A 20,213-nucleotide genomic window follows, 5' to 3' on the forward strand; every position below is an offset into this window, starting at 1 on the left:
AGCTCTGTTTCATGACTGGGTCTTGGATGGGGAGCTCCATGGACCCCCACTTGGTCAGTCTGGGTGTTCACATCCTGGTTCTGCTAAGTGGGTGCCTACCTTCCCTCTGTGTTCATCTTCCAGGGGACCTATGACCATTGGGAACTCTGAGGGAGTCCTGTGGGCACTCTAATGCATGGAGGTCCTTCTAGGGAACAGCTCTGTGGTTGCTTCTGAAGGGCACTATCAGCTTTCATCCTCTGAACCAGTGTTTCCATTCATACTGGGATTTCTATAACCAAGCCCACTACTGGCAGGTGGCCCCAGCCCAGCAGTGTGGTCACTAGTCTGCAAATATGCCCTCCCCACCTAAGAAATATGTTTCATGTTGTTCCTGTTTCATGGGTGGTCTCCTCCTCTTGAATCGTGGCTGGGTTCTAACTCATGCTTGACCAATGGAAAGGGGCAGAAGTGATACTGCGTAATTTCTAACCCTGGGCCATGGAACCCTTGAAGCTTCTGCCTCATGCTCTTGAATCCCAGCTGCCATTCTTCCAGGAAGCCCTGGGAAGACCCACGTGAAGAGGAACCTTAGTCCTTGCCAAGCTCCCAGCAGTCACCAGCGTCAACACGCCAGCCATGCCACTCAGGCTGTTCCCTGATGAGTCTCTGACATCATGGGGCAAAGAGGAGCTGCCTCAGAAACATGAGGGGAAATCAACCAATGTTTGAAGTCCCTAGCATCTGGGACTGCTACATAGCAATCAATGACCAGAAGAGGGAGACTTGTTTATGTGAATAATGTTTCTCTGAGTTGTCCATGGATGTGGGGCTTAGCACATGTGTGCAGTGAGTTTGCAATCCTGTTTCTTGGAGTTCCTCTCTGTGAAGGGACTTGGGACCAGGCCTGGGGCAGATGGCTTGTTTCCAGCCAGTGGGGAGATTTTCCATTTCCCAGTCACAGACTGTGCAGCCCCAGTCCCCCTACCCCCAGCCTCCTTCCAGCTCTTTCCTGCTCTAGTTCTGACGTGCAGACCTCCACAGAGATGTGAAAATACAGCTCCTAAATGTTGTACTTAAGCCCCACTGTGTCCTGTGCTCACAGCCTGCCTAAGTGTTCACTCTTTATTCCTGGCAGCTGGAGGTTCAGCTTTCTCCCTTTGAGATAAGCTGTTCATTATTACTGTTTTATTTTTATTTAAAAATATTTTTATTGATTTTTAGAGAGGAAGGGTGTGGGAGAGAGAGATAGAAGCATCAATGATGAGAGAGCATCATTGATCGGCTGCCTCTTGCATACTCCCTACTGGGGACTGAGCAGCAACCTGGGCAGGTGCCCTGACAGGGAATCAAACCATGACCTCCTGGTTCATAGGTCAACAATCAACCTCTGAGCCACACCAATCGGGCAATTATTGTTTAAAAATTTTCTTTTTCTTCTAGAAGTTATAATGTGGAGTGGAGGTGAGGATGGCATGCAAAGGTGCAGGGAGGGGTGGGGGGTCCCAGAGGCTGCTCCTTTGGACTTTTTAACTTGAATTCCCTACTGCTTTCTAAACTATGATTGGGTATTTGCCCCCTACATATCAAGGCTCCCCTAGCAAAGCCATGAACTTGCTCACTCCATGAAAAGATGCAAATTCACGCAGAAAAATGAAATCCTGTTGTAGATTACTAAATTCGCAGTTGAGTCCCATTGTTCCACTGGGATGGATCTGAGCATTGGCATGCTGTTGCTATGGAGACTAGCAATGGAAACTACTGATGAGGCGGGACCTTCACACCCTGTGCTTCTCTCTGATAACCTCAGAAGGGCTGTGTCCTTTGGACCAGACCCTTTCAGAACTCACCTCCACTGCAGACTAGGGCTAATGGGGCCAGACTGCTCACATGGCTCACCCAGACAATGTAGAGAAATTTTTCCCCCCTCTCTTGGATTTTAACAAAACTGGCAGATGGGAATTCAAGCGGTAACATTCAGCAAGAGAATTAATATACTGAAATGTGACCTTTGACAAATACTAAAATGAGTCTAAGGCTAGCGGGACAAGTGCATGGAGAAAAACTAATTATGGAAAAAAGGAAACTGGAAACAGAATGAAGATAATTATGTAAGTCTTCTGAGAAATGAATAAATACTCTCTCATAAGTAATTAAGTCTCCTCCTTAAATCCACACACTGTATTTGGCTTGGGCACTCAAACACATCGCTGTTTGAATTGCGCCTCTGCTCAAAGACTTCGGTGATGACCCAGTGCCCGAGTTTATTACACCCCAACGCCTGGTCCTGGGAGGCCTCTACAGTCTGGCCTCACCTTACCCCTAGAGCAGTGGTTCTTAAGCCTGGATAGATTTCTGAATCTCTGGGACATTTGAAAGTTCTGGCCACCTTCTCACATACACAAAATAGATAGAGGGTTATAATTAGCATGTGTGTTAATTTTCTATGGACTATGATATCTACCACCAACTTCAATGATGGATTTGAATTTTGAAAAGATCACTTTGGCTACTGTGTAAAGAAAGGACATAAAATCAAAGCAAGAGCAATAAAAAATGTGGCAAGGAATGTAAGTGGAAAAGTATACTGGGGAAATTGGAGAATTTCAGACAGGTACCTGTGGTCTCAGACACTTAATAAATGTTTTTTAAATATTTATATCCCTCTTGGCATCCTGTTTCCTAGGCTCATCTATCTCTCTGGGAAACTCACTCATCATTGAAGGTCCATTTTTTTTTCCAGAATGGCCTTTCTGAGTTCTCCATGAGAATATAATCCAGAATGGCCTTTCTGAGTTATCCATACAGATATAAATTGGGATGGCCTTTTGGACTTCTCTGGAGAATATAATTTCACCTTATTTGAAACCCTCTTAGCTCTTGCCTTGAGGAATTTTTTTCTCCTGACATTTTCCTCTGTCTTAATGTCAGTTCAATGAACAACTTTGATTTCTCCCTGCTACAGGAAAGTCCCCAGGTGAAAGATTATTTTCTATTACTGTCACTCTTTCCTGCCAGGCCTAGAAGAGGACCTTGAGTGTAGTAGACCCTAAATTAATGTTTCCCTGTTGAATCTGTTCACAGACCAAGGAGAGCTTCTCAATGACCCAATATCAGGCCAAATAGAAAGTTCCTTGTCTTTTTGGGTGGAGGTTCTGACTGTTCTCGGCCATTGAGACTTCAGTGTAGGAAGCACAAAAGGCAGTTGAGTCATGACCAGTGGAATCTAAAAGTGGGTAATTCACAGACAGTGGATTTCTTCCCCCCTTCCTCGGTTCTCTCACCTTTCCCAGAAGGGAGGACATTGTCTAATTAGTCCAGGATCTTGAGGAGAGGGCCAAAAGGACTTGGAGTAGTTCTTCCCCCACAAACCTACGACACTTGTCAGGTTTGGTCAGAAAGTGGCCCTCCAAGTAGCAAGGGTTTTGGACACAGGGCATCAGAGACTTAGGACAGCTCAGGGAAGGGGTGGGGAAAGGTGCAAGGCATGATCCAGAGAGAGAGAGCCGCCCACACCTTCATTTTAGAGATGAGAAAGGCTTAGAGAAAAGGTAAGTGCCTTTCAGGGGTCACACTGTTACTAATGGAGGGTCAAAGGCAGGGAACAAAATGAAACCCAATTGCTCTCCAAAAGGAAAAGCTTTCCTGGGAGATAAGTTCATTCCTTTCTGTTAAATTGTTCCAACAGCGATGGAACAATGCCTTCTTTTCCTGGATAATACCTTATTTTCCTTCTGGAGAATAGTTGGTTTCCTTTCAGAACACACATCTCTCCTCAAGCTGGGGACAATAATGGCAGCGTGCAGCCACAGTGATGATCTAATGAAAGGCGTGTACATGAACAAAATGTTTGGTGGAAAGAATGAGTCACATAGTAGAGGACTTTGTAGCGTTAAGTAGAAGAGAGCACACAAATATCAGAAAAAGAATATACATCCAAAAGAACCTTCAGTTTGAGAAATGTGCTCAAATTTTTAAAAGTATGTTTTCTGTTCTTTTTTACATTTTATGGAATAAAAAGTGAAAGATAACATAATAAGACATAAGGCAGTTGTGAAAAGAAATACTGAGAAACTAAGAATGAAAAAAGGTACTAGATAATATAAAGAATGAATGTTTTGAAATAATTATGGGAAAAGCAACTTTGAAGATATTTTAGAAATAGTAAGATTAGGGTTAATACGGCTGATAACAATGGAACTAAAATAAAATAAACGTTTAGGAAAAGCTTAAATAATTCTTCCAAGTATTGAGCAATAAGACCAAGATATTCAAATAATGACAGAGAAACACCAGCGTTACTGATATGTGAATAGTTAGTGCTCCTGAACACAAGATCAGAACAAATGGGAGACAATAAACACTCAGACATAAATAAAATGAGCTAAGAAATCACTTTAATCTGTAGATTAAAGGAGCTCACTTGGCAAATAGCGGAACCAATAGGACAGACCAATAAATAGATAGAACTAGGTAACAGTATAAACCCTCAAAGAAAAAAAAAATCGAGAAACAAAAGACAAAACTTGATAGCCTCTAAAGAAAGAAATCTCAGGCTGACTTTAGACCTCCCCTTTGGAAGATAAAATTCCGGAGCCAGCAGCAACATCAATGGAGGTTTGAGTTGTGAGTTCAATATACCTATGCACATACAACCAACCAATATGTGACAAGAGATCGAAGAATACTCAATGGATAATGACTATTTGGCATATTCAGTAAATGGTGTTGGAAAAATGGGATATTCACATGCAAAGGAAGGAAACTGGACCCCTATCTTACATTGCAAATGAACTCAAAATAGATTAAAGACAAAGGTAAGACCTGAAACTATAAGACTCCTAGGAGAATGCATAGGAGAAAATCTCCTTGACATTGGTCTTGGCAATGATTTTAGGGATATGATACCCAAAGCACAAATAACAAAAATGAAAACCAACAAGTGAGACTGCATCAAACTACAAAGCTTCTGCAGAGCCAAAGAAATGACCAACAAAATGAAGAGGCAGCCTATGAAACAGAAGAAAATATTTACGTACCATCTACTTGATAAGGGATTGATATCCAAAACACATAACAATTTCACACAACTCAATAGCCAAAAAATGAATAACCATTTAAACTGTCCTAGGACCTGAATAGTCATTTTTTTTCCAAAGAGAATATTCAAATGGCCAATAGGTACATGAAAAAGTGCTCAACATTACTAACACCAGGAAAATGCACATCAAAAACACAATGATATATCATTTCACATATGATAGAATGACTATTAACAAAAAGATGAGAGGAAACAATGTGAGTAAGGAAGCCTTATACGGTGTTGGTGCAATTGTAAATTGGTGCAGCCACTGTGGAGAAACAGTATGGAAGTTCCTCAAAAGATTGAAAATAGAACTACCATATGATCCAACATTTTGGAATATATCTGAAGAAAATGAAACCTCCATCTTTAGGAGAAATTTGCACCCCCATGTCTGATAGCATTCTGTATAGTAGCCAAGACATGAAGACAACTTAAGTGTCCATCAACAGATAAATGGATAAAGACTATTTGGTATATATGTGCAATGAAATGTTACTCAGTCATAAAAAATAAGATTCTTCCATTTATGACAACTTGAATACAATATATCAAGTAAAGCCAGTCAGAAGAAGACAAATATTGTGTGATTCAACTTGTATATGAAATGTTAAAAACAAACAAATACATCCCTGGACTCATAGACCCACAGAACAGACTGGTGATTGCCAGAGGTGGGGTTAGGGAAAATGGGTGAAGCTAGTCAAAGGATACAGACTTCTAGTTATAAGATCAGTAAGTTATAAAGTATAACGCAGTGACTATGGTAAACAATACTATGTTGTATATTTAAAAGTTGCTCACAGACTTTTTAAAAGTTCTTAACACACATAAATTACAACTATGTGACGGGATGGATACTAACTAAAATTATTATGGTAATCATATTTTAATACATACATATTGCTTTGGACACCTGAAGCCTACACAGGTTTTGTCAGCTTTATCTCCATAAAGGTAAAAAATAGAAAAATGAAAAACAAAATGAGCAAAACTAAAATAAATAAAAGAATTAAGTATACAATTCAAAAACTCAAGAAAAGAGTAGAATCAGCAGAGAAAAGTGATATTTGAACTCCATGCAGGGCATTGGACAGCTGACACTCCCGGCCTCACCTCCCTGCCTAAGTCTCTCCACTCTGTTTTCACATCATTAACAGGAGGATGAAGAATTCCTTAGTTCATTAGTCAATTCATCTCCAGAAAGTGCTCGGAGGCAAAGCTGATTACTTTTACTAATAGGAAAAGATTGGCCCTTCCAGAAGGAGGAAGTTATCTGGATGTGCGCCCAAAAATATGTATTCTGTTTTTCAATGCTCAGTGGGAGTTACTCTCATTAGTTCCCCTTCTTTATTGCATTTGGATAAAACAGAGAAGCCGTCTTGATGATGATAAATGACTAATAAATTTTAATTGGCTCTTTAGCGCAAACATACAGTCATTAAATTCAACCAGAAAACTCTCAGAATCAAAAGTGCTAAAGTTGCAGATTGTGCAAAAATAACAACTTTGAGATTTTTTGGTTTCCTTCTATTCTCAAAAGTAACCCTATAGCTAAAATCCCTAATGGATATAGAGGAAAAATTGTGTGTGTGTGTGTGTGTGTGTGTGTGTGTGTGTGTGTGAGTGTGTGTGTGTGTTTTGAATGGTTCAGAAATGTGGAGAAGAGGAAATGAATTAAAACAGGTGCAAAATTGAAACACTTCCTCCACTCAATATTCTGGTAAGCGATGTGGTCTTTGTTTTCACAAGCACATGAGCACTGCTATAATCACTGTGGGACAAAAAAAAGACAAAGTAGGTTTGGACTCTTCTCTGGTACACTGGCAGCCATGGAAGAGAATGCTCCTTTTAAAATAAGCAACTTGTACTTGGGTATGTGTAAGAATCGTATCACTCACAGATGAGCAGAGAGAATCCCTGCCTGAAGCAAGTGGCTAGGATTACATAGGTTTTAAAACAAGGCCCTGTGTGGGTCTCTGTGGTGATTTTCAGAGCATTTGTCATGACATTTTTCATCATCTGTCAGTCCTGGGGGACCTAAAAGGACATCAGCCAATGTGAGTCACAAGTGACTTTTTTTGATGCAGCAAATCCACGTCTATAAACTTTTCTAAGTAATAAATAATGCTCCCAGGATTTAACTATGAGAGAATATTCATTGTAGAGTTGTGTATAATAGCCAAATTTATTTTGGAAAGATATAAACAGCCAACAATATAAAGTCTAACACAGTGACTATAGTAACAACACTATATTATATATTTGAAAGCTATTCAGAGAAGTTTATTTTGGAAATTATCTTTTGGAAAAAGATAAACAGCCAACAACGATTGACCTACATAAACAGGCAATCATATAGGGCAGAGGTCAGCAAACTCATTAGTCAACAGAGCCAAATATCAACAGTACAACAATTGAAGTTTCTTTCGAGAGCCAAATTTTTTAAATTTAAACTTCTTCTAAGCCACTTCTTCAAAATAGACTCGCCCAGGCCATGGTATTTTGTGGAAGAGCCACACTCAAGGGGCCAAAGAGCAGCATGCGGCTTGCGAGCCACAGTTTGCCAACCATGGGTCTAGAAGGCTCCTCCTGTGTTTGAGAATGGGTAGGGGCCAGCATGCCGAGATAAGGGGCCAGGAGAAGGGAGCCCGGCTACCTGGAGGAAGCACCCTCAGAGCTGGGGGATGGGTGGTCAGATAGACACTCTATGTCTAAATGTCTTTCTCAATGGGAGTATGAAGGACACTCTGTACCAGAGACTGCTACTTACCTCTGTCCCTCATTCCTCCCTAGGATTGCATTCTGACCAAGGGGCCCAGGTCAAAAACAAACAAATAAGCAAACATGCAAGCCAACAAACAGCTTCTACTTTGGTTAGAGATGACCAGTGAAACGCAAGCAAACATTAATGGGTTCAAGTCCCAGGAATGCCAGCTCAGAGGAGGAGAGGTAGCTGGTATGGGCCTCTCTTATTCTTCCTCCCTGCTCTTTCTTCCCATTGGCTGGAATTTGGGTGTGATGGCAGGAGTTCCAGCAGCCACCTTGAAGTAAGAGCCATCTTAACCAAGAGCTGAACTTGAGGCATGATGCATTCAGGCTTCAGCTGCACTGGCCTGTCTGCAAACCCACATTTAAATGTCCAAATCCTGTTTATTATCTTAGGACCTTGTACCACACCCAGCAGTGGTGTCATATGTCCCTTACATTTCAAAAGCAATGCCCTCTGACTTACGTCTGCAAAGTATTTGAGACTTCACATGTGTTACTGAAGAGAGATAATTCTGGTCCATTTTCTGGGTTCTCTTCTTTAAGCTCATAATGTGGTATGATATTATATTACCACCTCAGTGAACTGTGGAGGCTGCAGTGTATAAAGAATGGAACCTTCTAGAACCCTTTGGTGGCACTGATGTTTGCATTTTCAACTTTGTTTATATAGTGAGTTATTTTAGAGTGGAATCTAATGGATATTTCATTGTGTTAAATTTGCTGGAAGAAACATTCAAAACATTCAAATATGGGTTTTATATCCCCATAGCAATTACTCCCAAATTGGCTGATGCCTTTGGGGAGAGAGCCTACCATTGCTACTGGCAAAATAATTGAAAGGAAGAAGCCTTAGGAACTTTGCAGGCAGCTCATTCCTCTTCCACCTGCACAGTTACTTGCCTGTGATGGCCAGCTGGGTCACAAAGAAGGTCATTCTTGACTTCCTCTTCCGCCTCCACATGAAGAACAGCACCATGGAGTTGCCAACGATGGTGAAAACGAAGAGGACCCACAGCGTTATCAGCTGCTCAGTCTGTGGGAAACAAGCAACACGAAGCGGCGCTGTGAGGACCAAGGTGCCCTGCAGAGCATGAGGCTCAGGCTTCCAGCTGGAAGGTCTTCCTTCTGCCTTCATGTCCCCACTGTCAAAGCTCTACTCAAAAGAGGCCAAGACCAAGACCATTTGCTCCCAGGGAAGAGGATGGTACTGAGGATTGTGGGGGGGCCTGTCTCTGGCCCTGGACAGGATGAAGGGGCTGTAGTGTGGCAGTGCGGGCCTGCAAAGTCCTGCGGAAATGCAAGTGAGGGGTTTCCCAGGCTTCCCTGCCCCTGTTCCTTTCAGGGAACCTGTTTCAGAGGAAGAAGCATTTCGATAATGCTTTTCATCCATTTATTTTTTCAAATCACAGAACTCTGTGTTACAGGCACACATTTTCTCTGCCTGGGTAGTGGTACAGGAGTGGTGTGCTTCCACATTGCCCAGCACCGAGCCAATCTCTGCGGGATGCTTTCAACCTCAGAGGAAGAAGGAACAGAGTTAGACACCATTTTCCTTCCCAACTCCGTCTTCTCCAGCACTGTCCCTGGCCCTGCAGGCCACTCACGTCCCTCGGCCGGGAGAAAGCAGCGGGCAGTGGCTCCTCTGTGAGGTCTGAGCATGTGATGCAGCTGCAGCGGAAATCTGCTCCCTGGACCTGTACAGCAAGGCTCCTGTGACATCCTTCCCTCGATGATGCTCAAGGACACTCTTCACATGAATACGTCACAGCACTTGCCCTGCACTCAGAACCTCCGTACCTTCACCTTCTAGAGTCCTCCAATTTCCCAGCAGGTGGGGGAGGAGGGGTGAAAGGGAGCTGACCTCACCTATTTTCTATTTCTCACAGAAAATTGTTTTAAACTAAAATGGCTCTGAAGGCCTTTTGGATGAGAATCAGAAAGAGAAGTGATCAAATAAACTCAGGGACTTTTGAACAAGAAGCTATGTTTTTGTTTGTTTGTTTGTTTGTTTGTTTTTCTTCCAGGTTATTCTCTCTTCATGCTGTTCTTTCACTAACTGCCTGTGGTTTGGTTTTTAGGCCACATTTCCAAAAAACACCACCACAGAAAGTAACTAGTTTGGAGAGAGAGAGAGAGAAAGAGAGAGAGAGATTGTGTGTGTGTGTCCTGCATGCTGCATTGGTGACTATGTAGACACCAACATTCAGATCCTCAGAAATCTGGATTCTCTCCAATGAAGGAGCCCTCTGGCCCCCAGTGGGAATAGAATGGCTGGGTCTCTAGTCCTTGGTCTGAACAATCCCCCCCAGGCCTGCAGTCTCTCCAAAGGGGCTTGGGAGTATCCCACATTGGGCTGCCAGTTGTGAGTATCTCCTCCCCCCCCTTCCCGCCCCCCCCATGATCTTACAGGGGATGGGAACTAACACTATTTGAGTGACTTCATTCATCTAACACCCGAGTATTCAGTTCGCACTGTAAAGTAGGTAATCGATAAATGTGTGCTGCTGATCGATTGCCTTGTGCTGTGCATTGTTTGAGACGCCTTACTTACTGCTAACTTCGTCCTCACCACCTGGCCAGGGAGATGCCGCTGCTCTCAATCAGAAGGGGAGGAAATGGGGCTCAAAGGGGTTACTTAGCTGGTAGGTACTCCTGGGTTAGAAGGGATGCTGCTAAAGTTGGAATATATATTTTTTTAAACTGGGAAGTCCATGACTTGCTTACAATTTGGGGCTAGAGATGGTGAAGTTGCCTCATTTGCTTTCAATTATCACCATTGCGATTCTGACTCCAAACTTGTCTGAAGCTGGGCTTTTGGAACTGGGTGGGTTTTGTGACCGTGTCCGCCCCTCCCCCCCCACCCCAGGCTGAGCCAAAGGGCGGTGCTCAGTGTGTGTTTGAAGGGACTCACCCTGGAGCCGCGTGTAGCTTCCACACCACAGCATCCCGGATGTCACACCAGATGCAACGATGCCAGCTGGCCCAGGGAATCAGCACTTCCCATGCGCCTTACACTTTCATGGTCCCTTTGATGACCAGTGTTATTCCTGTGGTGCTGAAGATAGCATCTCAAACACAGGACAGAGCAAATATATCTTCCCTCCCAAGAGAGGAAATGAAGTCTCCGAAAGGTTACAATTCAGCCTCCGTCCTCAGCGAGAGGGCAACGCAACTGTGCTGCCTCCTTGGCACCGGGACCAAGTGTCACCTGTCACTCACAGCACCCGGCCTCTGAAGCGGCTCAAAGCCTCATTGATTCACGGAGGTGGGTTGGAAATATCAAGAGCCAAGTCTGAAAGCATCTGATTGCACTGAGGATGAGTCACCGTGTAGACAGGAGCCCACGCTGTAAAGCGAGCCCGCAGGAGCAGACTGCAGGGCTCAGGGTTCCATGATTAGACTGGGGAGGGTGATCCAGGCAAAGGCTCCGAGCCTCTAGGGAGGTGAGCACATTTGAGCAAGTGGGCGCTCCGAAGGCTCCTTGTCACGCCCCCCCTGCTGCTTCAGAAGGCAAGGCCAGGTGGCAGCAACCGGAATAGCCAAGCAGGCGGCTGGGGAGGACTGAGCTTGCTTGGAGGGCTCACCTGGCTTCTTCCCATGGCAACCTCCTCCCAGTGAGGCCCCTTTCGAACATCTGCATCTTCGCCACCCTCCCCAGGAACCCGCTGGGAGACACCCTGGCCAATACAGTTGAGTGACTGTCCTCACGCCTTCTCTTGGCATTCACCTTTTCTAACTGCTTTACTGAGAGCGATGGGGATTCTATCTTGAATTACCCAGGCTAGTCTTCATTTCTCATATTCAAGTGTAAAAAGTAGATAACAGCCGAAACCGGTTTGGTTCAATGGATAGAGCTTCGGCCTGTGGACTGAAAGGTCCCAGGTTCGATTACGGTCAAGGGCATGTACCTTGGTTGCGGGCACATCCCCAGTAGAAGGTGTGCAAGAGGCAGCTGATCGATGATTCTCTCTCATCGATGTTTCTAACTCTCTATCCCTCTCTCTTCCTCTCTGTAAAAAATCAATAAAATATATTTTAAAAAGTAGATAATAAGACATTTTAATGGATTGCTATTACAAAAAAAAATGATGTAAAGCAACATACAGGTGGGGATGTGAACGCAAGTTTTATGTTTTGGTAAGGCTTTTCCTATCGTTACAGGCATGAGGAACAGGGGTGCAGGTGGCAACCTCTGGCCAGGGGCTGGTGGGACTGGCAGACGGGGGCTTCTGTGTGAAGAAGAGAGAACAGGAATGGAGTGGAAGTACTATCAGAGCCTGGTTCTGTCGAGGTGGACAGCAGGGCTGTGGACCAAGATAGTTCCAGATAGTCCTGGAGCAAGTCATTCTGTGAACTCCCGTGCAGGGGGAGGGAGAGAGAACTGTTCTGGAGACCATGTCTTGTGAACAGGATTATACTGGTTTGCGTTCTGCATAATTCAACAAGCATTTGTTGAGAATCTAGTAACAAATTCAAAATACTTTGGGGGTGGAAGGGAGGCTAAGACAGGAGCTCACAGTCTGATGGCGGAGGCAGATATGGAGACAAACGTTTTCAATGTGACCTGGTATAATGGAGACTTTGAGAAGAGGCTGGTTATGGCTGGTCAAAAGGTAGATTCTGAAGGAATTAATATGTGGGTTGAGTCTGGAAATGTGAGAACTAGCCAGGCAGAGAAGCAGGGTACCTGGCCAAGGTGTGAGTGAAGGCAGAGGACAGAGGGGGCCGTCCCCGATCCTTAGGTGTAGTCACTGAGCAGGCAAGTCTGGTATGAAAGTGAGAACTTGGGCCAATGTCCTGAAAACCAGCTATTTCAAAAATGGGGCGAAGTCCACTCGGGCCCTTTGTCCTGGGTTCAAAGAACTTGCTACCAAGAGGGAAGATTATTTGTCCTCTGGAGTTTTATTCAATTGTCTTCATGGCCAGAGTGGTCTTTGCCCTACCTCTCAATGGCTCACTGCCTAGCAATTCTCTCCCAGTTTCGCCTCCAGGACATAGGGAAACGACTATATCAATACTTTCCATGCTGAGCAGACAGGGTTAGGAGCATCGGATCTGGAGTGTTTCAGCACTGCTGCCGTGGGTCCCATGGGCAACGCTAATTTCCCAAGGCCTACCTGCCCCTTTCAGACAGAGGCAGTGCCTGGGACTCCTTTTGTTAACTGTCTGAGTTTACGCCTGCTGTCAGCTAGCTGAGAGGCCCAGGGAGAAGCTAATTTCAGTTCAGAAAAATAAAGTAACAATCTTGTTCACTCGAGTTCATGGCGAGAAACAGTCTGAGAACGCCAGGATGATGTTTGGAAGCGTTCATGGGTGCCCTCTCCCCGCTCCCTAGAGAAAACCTCCCCCAGCCAGGCCGCCAGAGAGCTTATCCCCATGTGCCCTCGGAGAAACCGCCCCCCTCAGTGCAGGGGAGAAAGAAGCTAGGGCAGCTTTCACATGCTCCTCGGAGGACATCCTACAGGGGAGAGAACTGGTTTTCTCCCTGAGAGAGGTCGAGTCCTTGCCCATTCAGAGCAGACGGCCTGGAGTGAGAAGTGGGGAAGAGCAGTTCCCCCAGGTCAGAGGAAGAAGCCACGGGACACAGGAGTGTGGAAGGACACCGCAGAGGGGTGGATGTCAGGAGAAGAGGAACCGGGGAGAGGACTTTATTGCCACTTCCACAGGTTAGCACAACGAGAGAGAAAGAGACCCCACCTGCTGGTTTGGGGGTGCTGATGAATAGATCCCAGAGAATGGCGGCCCTGGGGGCTTACCCAGCTGTCTGGTGTGAGAGTTTCCTGGCTACGACAGCCACGTGGGTAGAAAAGGAACCAGAAGACAACCCCACTTGGTTTTCTGCTGCCCAGAATCGGGAGTGAAGAAATGAAATCTCACATCCCCATAAGGACACAGTGATGTGGCCATGACAGACAGGGCAGGAAGGAGCCCGGCCACCTGCCACTGGAGGGAGAATGACAGGGACACTGTAGGAGAGAGCAGTCAAGATGGGCCTGAGCTGGATAGGGACCCACACAAAGGTGGGGACCAGGACGTCCACTCCTGAAGGCAGCAGCACTCGTTCTCTCCGCTGATACCCACATGCTCAGACCCCTCCCTCACCCCTGCCTCATCCCTCCCTCATCCCTGCTTCACCCCTCCCTCACCCCTCCCTCACCTGTGCCAACACTGCAGAGGCGTACCCCCTGCAGCCTCCACGTCTCTCTTGAGTCAGACAACGGGAAAACCCCCACAGGCTGAAAAACTGTGTAATGACCTAGTGTGCTGTGGAACAGCTAAGACTATGTGTCTTGCCACCAGATGCGTTAGTCACGCAAAGAGAAATTCAGTTGATAGAGATTTCCTTTCTCACAGCTGGAGTGTAGGACTTGGGGATCCCATGGCATCCTTGGGGGCCAGCCGGCCCATCTGGGCCTTTCTCCGTGACCGGAGTGAAGCTGGCCGTGGTGGAGCATGCCTAGGATAGAGGATTCGAAGGGAGTGTCAGGGCTGTGAGGCAGAAACAGGCAGTAAAGAGCAGACCTTTAATAATGATTTCACTGAGCGCGGCGAGCAGTCATTTCCGTATGCACAGCTGCAGGATTCAGCAGGAGAAACTCAGCATGAACAGGCCGAGTGGAACTAATTAGAAGGGCACGATGTGTGTGCAAGACCCCTGGTTATCTGTGTGTGCGAGACCCCTGGTGATAACCGGCAGCAGGTACATGGGAAGCCGAGGGGACCCAGGGCTCCTGGGCTCCAGGCAGGCATCACTGATGTTGCCCTGGGGGGCCAGGGCAGGAAGGGGGAGCAGCCAGTCCTGGAGGAGGGTTCTGGGGAGAGGAAGTGGGCAGGGGGGAGCCGAAGTGGCCGTCCCTGAAGGTGGAACCCTGACACTCAGTAGAGAGAGTTCTTACAAATAAGCAGGGAAGCTAAAGACAGTGACAACAAGCATAGCACAGTATACTCAGCTTCTTAAACGGATCTCTTGCTTTAAGCCCAGGGAGAGATACTGGGGCATGGGTTGGACTGGAATTTGCTTTGGTGACATGAAAGGAGAAAGGGTGTGTTAGGAAAATGGACAGTCAGACTGCAGGCAGGGAGAAGGAGCAAAGCAGGGGCAGTGGCCAATGACCGTCAAGCACTTAGGAACCATCACTCGTACACAAACAATAGTCAGACTGTGCACCATTTGTAACTCCTCACTCCAGGATACTCTTCAGAGACGGTCATCAGGTAACATCTGGATATCCAGCAGCCTTGGTTCGTGCTTTTCCCCTCAGCGAAGAACCAGCAATAAAACCGAGCTCATTTGCATTATTTTAAAAGTTAGGAAATTTATTAACCGAGTCGGGTTTCCCTCCCAGTTACTTTGAATTAATTTTCTCATCATTAAGAATCAGAGATTTGGGAAGCAGCGCTGGTGAATTCCTAGGCAAAGTTAGAGGCCATTAGGAAGAGGCTGTTATTCCATCTTCGTCTTCCTCATGGACGGCTTTATATTCAGGTTCCTGGTTCACTTTCTTGAGGGACAGGTCTCATCTTCCTTGCAAACATCCGGCAGATTCTTAAAGCCCAGATAACCCCTAATGCTGGGGGTCACGGTTTGAGGAAGTGAGCTGGATGGGACCTTGAAAGTAGAAGCTGGGAAGGAAAGCAGGGCCTGAGCTGAGGACCTTGAACCCAGGACCACACAGTGTTATTACTTGAAGTTCATGAGCAGGGGTGGGGAACCTTTTCTCTGCCAATGCTCTTCGGATCGGATATTTATAACATCGTTCATGGGCCATACGAAACGATCAGCTTAAACATGAGCGGCTCTACGTGGTCAAACATTTAGTGAACTCACCCCTAATGCCTCGGCAGGGCCAGACCAAATGATTTTTAAAAAAATATATTTTATTGATTTTTCACAGAGAGGAAGGGAGAAGGATAGAGAGTTAGAAATGTTGATGAGAGAGATACATCGACCAGCTGCCTCACCCCCCCCCCCCCCCCCCCCCCCCATCGTACATGCCCTTGACTGGAATCGAACCTGGGACCTTTCAGTCCACAGGCCGACGCTCTATCCACTGAGCCAAACTGGTTTCGGTGAGACCAAATGATTTTGTGGGATGGACGTTCCCCACCTCTGTGATAGAGGAAGAGGGTGGTGAACTCACTCCTGACCCACTCGGGAAAGGACCAATAAGATCTAGACAGGGATATCTTGTCTTCAGCCGAGAGAACTGTAGGGTTCAGAGAACTCAAGTGCTCGGTAGGAGACTAAGTTAGGAGACCAGGCATGTAGCTGAGGCATGACAGTGAAGTCTAACGGCTGCACTGCAGTGGGTATGAGCTCCACGGCGCACCCAGGGATCAGGGTCCCCACCAGGGTGCCACAACTCATTCTACACCCCACTCGCCAGAATCTATCACGTACCTTGGCCACGTTGGCTTAGGAATGGAATATGGATGCACGGAATGTGCCTGCAGAGAAGACCCTTAGTGTGTACGAGGGCAGAGGCCAGGCAGGGCAGGGCTGACACACAGGACCCCACTGCCGCCATGGAGAAAGCATGTTTCCTGTTGCCCAGCCTGACAACATGTAGCAACTGACAGAAATAGAACCTCGCACCTCATCTCTGCAGGAGCTGGTTATTGTGTGTTCCCAGGACACTCCTGGAATCCAGAGGAGGAACAAGTCAAGGAGGGCTCCCTGGAGGAAGCAGCCCAACGGGAGCCTTAAAGAGCGAGTATAACTTAAAACAGGGATGAACGTGGAAAGCAATTCCAGATGAGGGGACACCCATGAGCTGTGAGAATTCAATGAGATACTTCACCGAAGGAGTCCTGTCATCAGGGAAGCCCACAGCAAACAAGACAGAGGGGTATGGCTGCTGTTATTCTGCTGCTTTATTTTGATAACATTTTTACTGCTTTTGGTAAAGGCCACGGGGATTCAAAGCGCATGCTTAAAAGACAGTAAGCTAGCACAATTCTGACCTCCTTCTCCAGATGCCTGTGGGATCAAAGCAACCCAGTGAACAAGGGTTCTTTTAAATTTTATTTTATTTTATCAGAACTCTTTCTGCATCAGCAGTGCCTCCAAACTGCTCATGCTCCAAGGGACCGTGGAAGAAAGTTACACTGAGCTGGGCTCCCAGAAACACCCCCACGGACTGTGTGGAACTAAAAATCACCGCCTTTAGTCAGTGCCTACATCTCTCACAACCGGACACGCAAAGTGGTAAGATCTCTGTGCTTCTCCCCTGTCCACTGGCTGTGTGAGGGAACACACGCCAATAGGAAGGAGACACAAAACAGGAGGTTTCTGTGAGTGCTCTGGGATGCTGCTGCACAAACACTGGTGGAGAGGGAGCTGGGTGTTTGTCCATATTGCAAACACACCCCTCCAGGAGCTGCTTAAAACACCCGGCACGCAGGCCTTCCGCCCACAGTGCTTGTGAGAAGAAGGTCGCTGCTTTGTGGTCCCACTCATCTGTGCATTCCCTGGCTGCTGCGTGTGTGTGCCCTGATCTGCCCTGCAGCCTTGGCATATAGGACGACGCTTTAACCGCTGAGGTACCCGGCCCCGGGGCGGCTGAGAGCTCTGATTACCTTGCCGCTATTATCCCCATTGCCAAGGCCAGTCTCTCCGCTGTGGGCTGTCACGCTCTGTAACTCAAAGTGGCCGTGGAGGCGGCGTCTAAAGCAGCCCCGGCTCCCTGGCTCAGCGCCTGCCTCTCTGAGCAGCAGCTTGGGGTCAGCGCACATTTCATGGAGGTGGGGCCTGCTCAGTCCTCTGTCATGGGCGACACCCCGCTTCAGGTGCACTGGTTTCTGCTGTGGAGCCGCAGCGGGCTGTGCAGGCGCTGCTCCCCCAGGTGATTGCCGGCCTGGGCCGGGCAGTCTGCCTAGGGCACTCAGCGTGGTCCCCAGGAGCGGGCTGGCCCCAGGGACAGCTCTGCTGATGGCCGTATTCTGAGGCCAGCGCAGAAGCAAAGCTCCCAGGGGACAGGTGGGTGTTCCAGGAATGCTACCTGGTTGGGTAAAAACCAAATCGCTTCCAGAACACCAACAAGGTTTTCCACTAAACTTTCCTTGGAGTGTTTTCCTTTGGGGGTCAAAGGACCAGTCTGAGACCCAGGAATTAGTGTCGTTACTAAACACGCCAACAGACAGTGTGTGCCATAACCCGACAGCCTGGCATCCTGCCCAGCAAGCAGGAGGCGGTGGTTTGCCAGGCGCCCGGGGGCCGGACCACAGCGTGTTGTCCTGCAGGAAGCAGGGTGAACCTGATGAGAGTCGTGTCCTCCCCGTGGCCCTTGAGGACTTTCCAGAGGAAACTCACCAATCTCGGATTCCCGTGCTCGTTCTGAGGACACCTGTTGCTAATATCAGCACCCACTGCTGTCCCGGCATCTGTTCTACTGAAGCTCAGTGCAAAGTGCAGGGTGAGCCTTCCCTCCCTCCTGCACATTCACAGCACCGACCCTTACAAGACACAACTACAAGCACAACCAAAGGATTCATTAAACGTACTTTCATGCGAGGAAAAGGGAGAGAATTTTTTTTTAAGTTGTCCACTCAAATGCACACATTTCCAGCAGCAGCAGGGGGAAAAAAAAGAGCCCTATTCATAAAAAACGACAATCCAGACCCTCGCAGGGTCTATAGAAACTGTTGCGTGAGCTCACCAGTTTGGTTTCTCTCGTTCTCCAGACTAAGCAAAGAGACGAAGCTGCCCCCGCACACACTGGCCAGGTGCTCGGGGTCTCTTAGATCCCGCTCGCCCCGCGCTCCACCGCCGTCGTGGGGGTGCGGCAGACACTCACCTTGAAGGAGGAGTAGAAGGAGCCCCACTCCTCTTCTGCCATCTCTCCCGTGGGAGTTGTGGGGAAGCAGCCGGCCGAGTGAGAATCCGGGGTCCGCGTGGTCCCGTTGGAGTTGGCGCTGCCCTCGGTGAGGTTGGCTGGCATGGCTCGGGGGGCCCAGAGGCAAGGGAGAGAGAGTCCAGGTTCTCCTGAGAGCTGAGAGCCGGCAGCAGCCGCACCTCCGGGCTCCTGGCTCTGGCGGGAGCTGCGCTGAGCAGAGGCGCTGAGCCCTCGGAGCCCACTTCATTGAAGAGCCGCTGACGGCAGGCAGGGCACATCCACGTGCCGCTCTCTCCTCAGCTGTCACGATCCGGGAGCTGCAAGCCTCAGCTCCCACAGCCCACCCCGGCCCAGCCTCGCCCCTGGAGGCTCCCAGACAGGCCTCCCTGCCCAGGTGTGCTTTCCTTCCAGAAGGGCCCCCTCCCACCCACCCTTTTGCTACAATTTGAGCCACAGAGGAGATTAGGCTGATCACGGGTTGATTAATTCAGGTCATGTTGGCACTTTCTGAAACATAATAGTAATTATGCATTTGCTTCAGCTGAGGTTGCCTTCTGACTTACAATCCCCTGTAGCCTGCCCGTCATTTCAGTAAACAAGCCCACTTTTGTCTGTCGCACCCACCCTCCCCCACTCCCAGGCTTGCACCGGGCAGCTCTCTGGAAAGCCTGGGTCTGTGTTTGCCAATGAGCCACGTCCTGTGATGACTGGGATTGGTGCCTGGGGAGTCCTCTCAACGCCTCAGGCCTCAGCGTCCTGTCATTGACATGCAACCACTGTGTGAGGCAGGCATGTACACTGTCATTTTCACCAGGAAAGTCTCAGAGGTGGAGTGACTTGTCCAGGGCCCACAGCTGGGGACGGGAATGAGATGAAGCCCACGTCTTCCCAAATTCCTAGACAGGGTGCTTTCACTGAAACACACACTGAGATGCACCAAATACTGGCATGAAGTTACCCCGAGTAAGGGTGACAGGCCAGCTGGGGAACAATAGGACATATAATAGCAACCGAGCATAATCCTGGCCACTTACACAGAAAGCATGCAGGGGCTGGTACCCACAACCAGGGGCTAATGCCACCTGGTCAGAGGCAGCAGGCGTGATGATCATAAGAGACTGAAGCCCTCATAAGGGCTCCTGGGGAACTTTAGCGGAAGGCAGGAGCCCAGGACGCATATGGTGGATGAGATGAGATGTTAAGTCTACAATGAAGGGGCAGCAAAGAGGAGGAAGTTGTGCAGAAAAACGTGTGAGCTGTAGGCTCTTAGAGAAAGGGTCAAATCAGCAGAGAGCAAATGAGCAAACAATAGTCCTGCTGGCAAACGAACGTCAAAAAAGATGCCCAATAATATTACAAACTGAGGAAAAGCAACTTCAAACAATAGGCAGAATTCTTACCTATCCGTGTGGCAAAACGAAGGTGTGACCCCACCAAGGTCAACAAGAAATGGGTACACTTTTTCACTTTCGGTGTGAGAGTTAGTTCCACGGTCCTTTTGCAGAGCAATTTGGCGGGATTGGTAAAGATGAAATTGCCTGTTC

General features: G+C 47.6%; 1 protein-coding gene across 1 annotated transcript in view; it reads right to left on the bottom strand.

The window, feature by feature from the left end:
- The window catches only part of NPSR1 (neuropeptide S receptor 1), a 62,131-nt gene extending 43,138 nt beyond the window's left edge, over window positions 1–18,993 (bottom strand). The window contains exons 1-2 of the mRNA XM_036424427.2: window positions 18,631–18,993; window positions 8,735–8,867 (exon numbers count right to left, since the gene is read on the bottom strand). Of these exons, the coding sequence (XP_036280320.1) occupies window positions 8,735–8,867; window positions 18,631–18,774 (277 nt within the window). The 5' untranslated portion in view covers window positions 18,775–18,993. The remainder of the gene's footprint in view (window positions 1–8,734; window positions 8,868–18,630) is intronic.
- Window positions 18,994–20,213: the final 1,220 nt, after the last annotated feature.

Source organism: Pipistrellus kuhlii, unplaced genomic scaffold (assembly GCF_014108245.1).
Source record: "Pipistrellus kuhlii isolate mPipKuh1 unplaced genomic scaffold, mPipKuh1.p scaffold_m20_p_10, whole genome shotgun sequence".
Classification (NCBI taxonomy): Eukaryota; Metazoa; Chordata; class Mammalia; order Chiroptera; family Vespertilionidae; genus Pipistrellus; species Pipistrellus kuhlii.